Here is a 10,094-nt window from a genome sequence, read left to right as displayed (position 1 = left end):
TTAAAGGGCAACAAATTGAAGAGATGCCGCTGACTCTCATTGAGATGCCCTTGAGCAAGTCACACCCCTCCCAGCACAAGACAAGTTGACTATTCGCTCGCACCTTGCAACCCTGAATGTGTGTGATCTGTGATTATATATTTTTCTGAATGAGTACTGAGTGGAGATGTTGAAAAATGAAACAGGAGTCGATGAGTTGAGTCAACAGTTTACTTTCCACTTTGCAGAAAATAACAGTTAAGAACGCAGACACTAGAATAACTCCTCTATGCTAAACTTCAAAATAACCTCAAGGCACTCCATAGTGAAACTTTGTCAAACACTCGGTTTTCATTCAAAAGCTCAGTTAAGGAACTTGGGCAAATTTTTAACGTGCTTTAGAAATAAACTTGCCATCAATTGACTGCTTGATTTTCAAAAAAGCTACCTACACGAATTGAGTAAAGTTCATGCATGAAGTCGAGTTGTTCTTCAGTTGGGGTTCTGTACTTCTTAAAGTGGAGCTCATTGCTCTGTATGTCACCGGTGTGCCAGGGCGGTCTGTCTGATTTCCTCTTCTTTGCTTTGGCAGATGTGAAATCACTGTTTTCAATTATGCTATAAGAGATACCTTAAATAGATGAAGAGAGGCAGTGTGACTTTTCATGCGGGACAGTGACCGAGTCTCAGTTGCCTCAACTGAAAAAGGTAAAGCCCCGATATGGGTACAGATTTCTCCCAAGCATGTAATGCAATTGCAGTGAGCAAACAGACTTCTCTTTCCCATCAGGCTGTGAATGATGAGCCAGGGTGGAAATGACGCATCATTGAATTGCTCTGAATGTCGAAACTGCAATGGTAAACAGAAAATGGTGACAATTACGCAGACGGTTAAATTAAGAATTTGTATCAGAATACAGACCTGCATGGACAAATTCGTATAAATAATTTTGAAACTTAAATGTGCTTTTGTAATTGACCCACGAAATATCGATTTTTATTTGATTCAACGGCAAACACATTTTTGACTCAAGAATTAGGTTATTTGAACTTCGATCTGTTTTGAATACTTGCAATAATCTAATCCAGGTTGTATGGATATTTCAACAAGGGCATTTTAAACATACGATGAATCACTTTATCACTATCATATTTTGACCCATGTACTGTGACATGATAATTTAAAAAGTGAGACACCAGTGCCCAGATTCACCTAGACTTTACAAACAGCCAGTTAAATTATAGTTTAATTCAAATGTTTGATTTAGATTCACATAAAATTACTACCGAAACGATGATAAACCTATACCTAATAAACATTGGACTCATGCAGATAAAATCCATTTATTTTGCATACAGTCGCGTCACAGCCTCAGCCACAAATGATTTGCTTATAAGCCTCGATATCGTGATACGATTTCAACTGATCAATTGTGTACGCACTTGTTGAAAACAGCAAGAAGTTGATTATGTCAGGATATGACACATTTGCTCAATTTTCACTGTCATTGGATCAGCGTTGTTTAAGTCGGCCACTTCGACACCATATCGTCTCTTTGCCAACACATCCAATGTTCCTCTACACTTTTAACTGTTCAGCGTTCAACTTCGCACGCCCATCTAGACAGCTCACGTGATGTCAGTCTGTTCCGGGTCCTGGACTAGACTTTCAACTGAGAGCCCAAGTGTAAGGGTTACGGTTGCCTTGGTGTAAGTAGACGAAAGAATGCTACATAAAATGCTATTACAACACCTTTATATTTTTCCACATTGTGGCGAAAAAAAGGCATCACGTCTGTGTCTGCTTTAGATTCTGTTAGTTGAACTTGCTAAATGTGCGTTTACTTTGAAAACAGAAAACGGTACCCAGAAGTAGAACCTCCGGACACAGTCGCTTTCTTACAAGGATTTGATACCGGAAACTTTAACGCTGATGAAAGTTCCACTTGTCCTTACTTTAGTGCATTAAACCGAGCTTCCGTCACTTCTTTAGTGTGTTAAGAAGTCGTCAACGACTTATTTTAAAGCGCTTCTAGTCTATAGTGCTTGAATTGCATCTCCTAGCGTCGCGAGTATGTATTCAAATTTGAGCCTCGTGCAAAGCATTTTGTCCAGCCTTAAGTCGTGTCAGGCCAACCTTCTCACGGGAATGGACGACGTCATGTCTGTGGCCGTGGACCTGGCGGAGGACCTCGGTAACAACTGCTTCTGGGTTTACTCGTCATATATTCCACTTTTCAAATGGCATTCATTCATCGTTTGATTCACTTGACTCGTAGCAGTGGCAGCATTTGGAGGGCGTTTATGATAAGCCCCACCTCACTGATGTCAAAGCGAGATGTAGTTGTGTGTGCACAATTTCAAAAGTTACATTATTTTCCCACGACAAATACAATTGTCTGTTTTAAAGCAGTAACAATGCACCAATTTCTGACTAACAACTTAAGGACTATAGCAGCCAACATTTTTTTGTTGTTGATACGGAGTCAGGGTCGGCAGCGGCCACCATAGACCGAAGGCAACCCCCTGTGTGTCGGCAGTCATCCTGAAGAAATAATCTGGTGTAAATTTGATGCAAAAAGGTTGATCATAGCTCCCCTAGAACTATCTTCAACAACTAGAGACATGTTGAAGATACATTTTCAAGGAACAAAATGTTCAACCGAATAAATTGCCACTATTCTTATTGTTTTTTTTCCGTAAGTTTTGGAGTCACAGCTTGCAACACAAGTGGTGGTTCACGGAGAGCTAGCATTGATGTCATTAAAATGTATGATTCTCCCAAGGAATCAAATAAATGCCAGTCAGATACCAAAACACTTTGGGATGATGACATGGAGGGTAATTGGGCTGCAAAGAAAAAAGGCACTTTTTTTCCCATTCAGGGCAAGAGAGCAGGCGCTTGAGTGCCAGTTGCTCTGTGTGTGTGTGTGTGTGTGTGAGTGCTCTTTCCTGACTGAAAGGCTGCCTATTCGAAAAATGCTAATGATCAATTGGCGGAGTCTGCAATTAAATGTAATTATGGAGGCAATGTTATGGGGTTTCACACAGAACATACTGGGTAAGGTTGGTATTGCACTTTCTTAAAAAGTAAAAAATCTAGCTACTAATGTTTCATTTTAACTGTTAAATTTGTTCCAGTTTACACAAAACATAAGATGATTTGCAGTTTCTTCTGTTACTTTATCAAATTTGAACCGAGATTAAAACCGAAGTACGTAGCAATTTTCTGCGTGCACTTACACTCTTAACTATTAAACATGCATCTTCACTGTTAGAACTTGCACATGAAAGGAAAGCATAACTATGTTCAAATCAGAAAAACAAGTTTGACACGCATGCTTTCAGTGATCTAGTAATGATGCCCACCTCTGTCTTGTGTGCAGGTGGAGAGGGGGACTCTGGTATCACCGAAATGGAGGCCCTCATGTTGCAGTGTGCCAAGTTAGACAGAGAAATTGACTGCTTTGTTGAGACTGTGCAACAAGCCACAGTGGAGGTGTTTATGCTCATATCAGACAAACAGATGCTCGTCTAAGTTTGGAAAATAAACACTCATCTGAGTTAAACCATGACATGGACTCTGTTGGTGAAACTGAACTAAAAAGAATTCTTACCCTAGGTGACTGAACATCAACAAGAGGCATTGTTTTCCATCAGTTCCAGAGTGAAGAAGAACTTCACAGAAAAAATTGCTCAACTATCTGACACAGACGTGCAGACTCACCAGAAAATAGATGCTTTTCGGGAACGCATCAAGAGTTCTTGCAACCAACGTACAGCAGTACTTGGTAAAACTCGTGATGATTGTGGTTTGATGATGCATGAAGCTAATTTGAAAAAGATAACCCCCTGTGTTTTATTTTGGTCTAAATATTTGCTTTACCTCCCTGTAGCTATTTGTGATGAAATCACCAAAGCCTTCTTTTGAGAGTTACTGTTTTAAAATGTTGGTGGCATTAAATGGAAAATGTTACCTTAACTGGGCATATTGCTTTTGTCTGTCAGTATGTTTTCCAGGTTTCCTTTCTCCTGTTATCTTTTTTAAAAAGTAGTACCGGTAGTGTGTTATGTTTTCAGCCAGTCAAGAGTCTGAGAACATGGAGGAGATTGACGATGATCTTGCTGTGACGCAGACCCAAGTCATCTTCACCTGCCCTCTCACCCAGGTACCCTCCTTATTGCTCTACTTTATTACAAAGTATCCATCTTCGTCAGTTGATAAGGTTGTCAATGCTAATAATCAGCATCTCACAAAAAACAACAAATTTGAAGCACACAAATACTGTACTCTGAACAGTTCTCAGCAGGATGCAGATTACTTACAGACCCCTGCAAATCACAATTGCCTGAAACATTGAATAAAAAACTAAAAAATGACTCTTGTATTTGTAAAGAATTTGGGTTTAACGTGTTACCCATGTATCTATTCCAGGTGGATATGGTCAACCCGATGAAGAATAAGAAGTGTAACCACCATTACGACGAAAACCCCATCAAAATCCTCATTGAAACAAGACGCAATCAGAAGAAGAAGTGCTGGTAAGATGATGTTTCTTTTTATGTCACAATAGACAGTTATGATGACCTTTATTAGTCCCACAGAGTATTTGAGTGTCATGATCATGTACCTCTGACAGAATAGTTATTAGATATGTTCTTATGGAGATGAGATAGATGCTGGATTTGCCGCTATACTGCTCATACCTTTTGTCTGCCCTCTAGGTGCCCTGTGGCGGGTTGTGGAAACAAAGATGTGCGAGTGTCAGACCTGGTTCCTGACCACAATCTGAAGAGACAGATCTTGGAGCAAAAGAGCAATGGCATAAAGAACTCCACACATTCATTGGACATGTTTATCACAAAGCTATGATGTGCTTTCCATTATTGTTTTGCAAATAATTCATAAAATTCCCCATTTCCGCAAGAAATACACCCATTAAGCAATATTTGCCTGTTGATAATTTCTTTTGTTTGAATATTTTTGGATTTGTATTTCCACATGATACTGTGGTGATTTTCCAGTATTATTGATTTAGAATAAAAGTTATTTGTATATAAAATACACTGTTCATTATAAGTAATGTTTTGGTACTGATGGCAAAACCAGCCACTAGAGGGAGACATTTGTACGATGACGCAGATCCGTGACTCCAAAGACACAGTGGCACATTTCTTATGGTAAACCCCACTCTGGTTCTGACCTCCAATGGTAACTTGTGATGAAAAATGTGAGCGCTGCTGTCTGCTGGGTTTTGTAGGTTAGTGATTACTGAGGACAGAAATGAGGCTAATGGGACACACAGACCATCATTAATAACAGGAGAGTGATGCTTCATTGGGCTCATTCAGGCACTGACCCAAATTGTGCAGGAACTTAACTGATGTCTTATTTGGGCATATGAAGCTTTGTAGTGGAAAGTAATTATTGGCCATTTGTTTTTATTCAGTTTATAATGCATTTAAAGTCTCAAGAACCCACAATATGATTGCATGCAAAGAAATTGCAATGTGTGGTGTATTTGGTCAGGCCATTTTGAGCCTCTTAAGGGTCCAAATAGCAACTAGCAAAGGCTGTGTTGGGTTACAAGGTTAAGCTAATCTTTTAATAACCATGCAATGGACATTTTTAAGGGTCTTTAGTTGGTCGCCCCAAAGGGCTTTAATACAGTACATTGATTCATTCATAATGATGCGGGTTGGGGTTGAGTCGTTTGTGCTGCGAGTGATCATTCCTGCAGTTCACTCTTGTCCGCAAAACGTCACAGGAAGTTTTGCAACAACTGTTATGTGTGGCATTCGGGTTATACACAGACACGTTTGCACTTAGTTTCAGAGTTGTAACAAGAGTACATGGATAATCACATTTTTTACTGAAACATTTTGTTTGATTTGTGGAAGGTCACGTTGTGCTGCAGCATGACTGTGACTCAGTTTAAAGGTCAAATGCAAGGTTCTGAGATAAGACGGAACAGAAAGTTGGCTCTATTTGGCTCACTTTGAAAGAAGTAAGTGTGGTCTTTATAAAAATCTGATTTTAATGTATGATATTGTTGCAGGCACTATGTTCTAAAATAAATTGAAATATTGAAGATAAATTGCCAAGTAAGCAATCAAGCTTGGCTAATTTTTTATAGTATTGAGAAATGTACCAAGGAAAAACAGACAGATAAATCATAGATGGCGTGTAATACCAAAAAGATATCTAAATATATACTGTATATTATCCATCCAGTTTCTGAGCCGCTTATCCTCATGAGGGTCACGAGAGTGTGGGAGCCAATCCCAGCTGCCATCGAGCAGGTGGCGGGTTACACCCTGAACTGGTCGCCAGCCACACAGGACACATGGAGACAGACAACAGTCGCAATCACAATCACACCAGGGGCGATTTAGAGTCTCCAATGAATGCATGTTTTTTTTGGGGATGTGGTAGTGCCCAGAGAAAAGCCACGCAGGCATGGGGAAAACATGCAAACTTCACACAAGCGGGACTGGGATTTGAACCCTGGTCCTCAGAACTGTGAGGCCAACTCTCTACAGCTGCTCTACTGTGCTGCCCCATGTATTATATTATTTTAAATTCAATGAGAAAAAACTAAACTGGCTTCAACTGTATAAAGTACATACCTCATATAAATATATATATATATATATATATATATATATATATATATATATATATATTATATATATATAAGAGGGGTTGCGTCAGGAAGGGCATCTGTAAAAACTGCGCCAAACAAATATATATGAGTGTTCATCAGAGATGTTACGCTATGGCGACCCCAAATACGGACACGCTGAAAAAAACTAACTAACTATATATATACACCCTGATTCCCCATGATTTAACTTAATTGCATCTCCAGGCATTTGATCGCTATTATTTTCATCTTAGATATTTGGCAGTTTCTCAGTCACGCAAGAGCACACATAGACTGCAAGTGTCACATAAGGACATGCTCTGAATAAAGTACTTTTTGTCTGCTGTCAATTTTTTCTTCATACAGTATAAGGCGGCACGGTCCCGGGTTCGGTCCCAGACACGCCTGTGTGGAGTTTGCTTGTTCTCCCCGTGCCTGCGTGGCTTTTCTCCAGGAACTCCGGTTTCTTGCCACATCCCAAAAACATGCAACATTAATCGGATACTAAAATACCCATGGGTGTGATTGTGAGTGCGGCTGTTTGTCTCTATGTGCCCTGCGATTGGCTGGCAACCAGTTGAGGGTGTACCCTGCCTCCTGCCCATCGACAGCTGGGATAGGCTCCAGCGCTCCCCGCAACCCTCATGAGGATAAGCAGCAAAGAAAATATTTGAATGGGTAGAGAGAGACGATTTGTTTTGAAAGGTCAAAAACCTCGATCACCCTGATCATTTACTTTGTAGGGGTATAGAAGGTTATACAGACAGTTTTAACCTTTTGCTTTCCCCTTCAAACTTTACCTTTAAGTACATTCAGGGTCAGTGCAGAAGTTAAATCACTAGGCTGCGGCAAATTTCACTTGTCTTTCATGTTTGTGTTTTTGTGTGAGCACTTTAGCTATCTCTAGCCCATGAGGCACACAATAAATAAATGAATACAATGAAATAAAGGTGCGCTTTGCCTTTAAATCATGACACCTCCCAATCGTGGCTCAAACGCAGGCTGCCATGAGTTTGCTCTTAAACCAATCGCGAGTGTCCCGCGACCAACTGGAGTAGAGTGTCAGAGATACTGCGCTGCTCACACAAAAGCAGGAAGAGGAGTTCTAAGGAGCTCAGTCAACATTGTCCGCTGTACAGGTGAGTCCAATCACCAAAACGTGACAAGTTGAGCAAGAGTGGCGTGACCGCTGTCTCCTGGGGCAAAGAAGTGTTTCGGTGTGGGCCAAAACTCAGCCAACAGGTGGCTCAGGTCTCACCTGTTGGGAGCCCTGTTGATATCTCCAGTGGTGTGCGGGGTGAATGAGACGGCTCGAGAGACTAGCCGGGCTTAAATGTGTGCGCGTGTTTATGTCCACGCAGCCAGGTGTTGCAACGGCGGAGGATTTCCAAACCGGGACATGGATTATTGGCGACACTTTGGATCGCGTTGAGGCGGACGCGTGAAGAGCAGGTGGCTGGCGTTTGTGCGCTCCGCTCCTTTCACCTTTATGGGGAACCAGGTGGAGAAACTAACTCATTTGAATTATGTGGAGGTGCCCACGTCGGACCCCAACGGCTTGGAGCCAGACGCGGACGACGGACCGCGCATCGGTGTGTCTTACATTTTCTCCAACGACGGCGGCGGCGGCGGCGGAGACGACGACGACGACGAGGAAGAAGATAATTCGGACCCCTTCCCACCGCAAAATCCCCTCGCCAAGCACGAAGAGAAGCCTTTCGCACCCGAAGACGAGCTGGAGTGTTCGGTTTACTTCCGAGAGGAGTGCATGTTCGAGCGGAGCTCCGGAGCCTCCACCCACTCGGCGGAGAGTCTGCTCAACAAGTGCAGACCCGGAGACTTGCTGGAGTTTGTGGCCACCGGACAATACCCGCACTGGGCCGTGTACGTGGGTGACTTCCAGGTGGTCCACTTGCATCGGGCGGAGATCAAGAACGGCTTCCTCACCGACGTGAGTCAGGGCAAGAGGGGCCGCATCGTGAACGGTCTCTACCGTTACCGGCCGCTCCAGCAGCAGGTGATCGTCCGTAATGCCGTGGATCACGTGGGCTCCAGGGACCGAGAACTCTACTGGAGGAACTCTGAGTGCTTTGCGGCCTGGTGCCGCTTTGGTCGGCGAGAGTTTAAAATCGGAGGAGAGATCAGGATCGGAAAACAGCCTTACCGCTTAAATTTACAATTTTCCGACAAGAAGAGCCACGTCCTGGAGTTCCAGAGCCTGGAGGACGTTATCATGGAGCGGAGGAGGAATGACCAGATCGGGAAGGATGCTGTTATGCAAGAACTGGCCAATCACCTGAACGCAGAACAGGATATTCAAGAGGGCTCTTTAGGCAATTGAAGCAGTGTTTAATGAAGGACTGAATACTCTCAATTAGCACATTTATTTTGGTTTGAACACAAGTGTGCTACCAGGTGGAGGGACACTTGTTTACTTTCAAATCCTCACATATAAAGGCACAAAATGGGCATCAATCTATGATGTATGTGACCTTATGGGGTGCAGCTGCACCTGCAAAAAAGCCAGCATTTAATAGTACACAGTCTTATTTTTTTCTTTATAGCCAATCACATACCAGCTGCAGGAAAAAAAAAACAACTATAACAAAAATTATTTTGTCAACTTGTGCCATAAAATTTCTTTAGTAGATTTTTTTGGAACTTAAAAACTAAAAAATACAAACGTTCCAAACATGAACAAAATAGGGGTGGTGGTGGTGGTGGGGGGAGGGCATACAAGGTCCAGTGTTGATCTATGTGATAAAGAAAATAACACTTGAGACAGAGGGTCAGTTTTGTTGACTATGATGACCCCCCCCCCTTTGTTTGCCACTGTTTTCCCAAATAATTTTGTCGCCATATTTGTGCACCAGAAGATGATTTACAATATCAGTTGAAGAGGTTAATAAAAAAAAAATAATAGAGAACAAAGTGCTCCTTTATGTATTTGCAACTTTGTGGGTTGAGTTTGCAAAGTTGTGACTGCACTTGGTTTTCTTTCCCTGTCATTATCAACATGCTTTATCCAACAATTGCACAGCTTTAAGTACTTTTTGGATACTTTGTCAACACCATTTGAAGTTGTTATCCAGCACTTTTTGATTCATTTTTTTTTTGGGGGGGGGGGAATAAAAATGTTTGTATGAAGGAATCTGGAAATAAATATTTAACCAATACAAGTTCTCCTTCTTTTGATTACATGAAGAAAAGTATATCATTGTTAAATTTAAATGTAACTTCGGCAATAGCAGCACATTTTATTCTTGCAAGGCCTTTTCCTTTAAATTGCGTACACTGGGCCATCTGAAAATAAGTCATTTCTTTGTGAGTTGCCACAGGCATGGTTATACGGCTTTTTCCTTCCCTTGGAAGCCCAAAGTTCATTACGGTTCAGTCATACGTGCAGCTTTATTAGACAGCCTTCATAAATAGCCAAAAACCCTTCACTGAGTCATCACATCTTTATTT

The 10,094-nt window shown here is 41.7% G+C and overlaps 2 protein-coding genes across 5 annotated transcripts; both read left to right on the top strand.

The window, feature by feature from the left end:
• The first annotated feature begins 253 nt into the window (after nucleotides 1-253).
• On the top strand, nucleotides 254-5,044 carry nsmce2 (NSE2 (MMS21) homolog, SMC5-SMC6 complex SUMO ligase). Of its 3 annotated transcripts, none has more exons than XM_061819623.1 (6): nucleotides 254-687; nucleotides 3,366-3,478; nucleotides 3,602-3,770; nucleotides 4,060-4,148; nucleotides 4,415-4,521; nucleotides 4,705-5,044. In XM_061819623.1, the coding sequence occupies exons 1-6, from the start codon at nucleotides 645-647 to the stop codon at nucleotides 4,850-4,852; spliced, it is 669 nt and encodes a 222-aa protein (XP_061675607.1). In that variant the 5' UTR covers nucleotides 254-644; the 3' UTR covers nucleotides 4,853-5,044. The 3 variants fall into 3 exon arrangements, with proteins under 3 accessions (XP_061675607.1, XP_061675605.1, XP_061675604.1); XM_061819621.1 differs by lacking the exon at nucleotides 254-687 and adding an exon at nucleotides 764-837; XM_061819620.1 differs by lacking the exon at nucleotides 254-687 and adding an exon at nucleotides 1,705-2,174.
• Nucleotides 5,045-7,468: 2,424 nt separating this feature from the next.
• Nucleotides 7,469-9,800, top strand: lratd2b (LRAT domain containing 2b). 2 transcript variants are annotated; one of them, XM_061819619.1, is made up of 3 exons: nucleotides 7,657-7,765; nucleotides 7,988-8,078; nucleotides 8,161-9,800. In XM_061819619.1, exon 3 carries the CDS (start codon nucleotides 8,395-8,397, stop codon nucleotides 8,965-8,967), a length of 573 nt encoding a protein of 190 aa, XP_061675603.1. In that variant the 5' UTR covers nucleotides 7,657-7,765; nucleotides 7,988-8,078; nucleotides 8,161-8,394; the 3' UTR covers nucleotides 8,968-9,800. The 2 variants fall into 2 exon arrangements, with proteins under 2 accessions (XP_061675602.1, XP_061675603.1); XM_061819618.1 differs by having other exon boundaries at nucleotides 7,469-7,765; nucleotides 7,988-9,798.
• Nucleotides 9,801-10,094: the final 294 nt, after the last annotated feature.

Source organism: Syngnathoides biaculeatus, chromosome 5 (assembly GCF_019802595.1).
Source record: "Syngnathoides biaculeatus isolate LvHL_M chromosome 5, ASM1980259v1, whole genome shotgun sequence".
Classification (NCBI taxonomy): Eukaryota; Metazoa; Chordata; class Actinopteri; order Syngnathiformes; family Syngnathidae; genus Syngnathoides; species Syngnathoides biaculeatus.
This window is presented reverse-complemented; position numbering and strand designations above follow the sequence as displayed.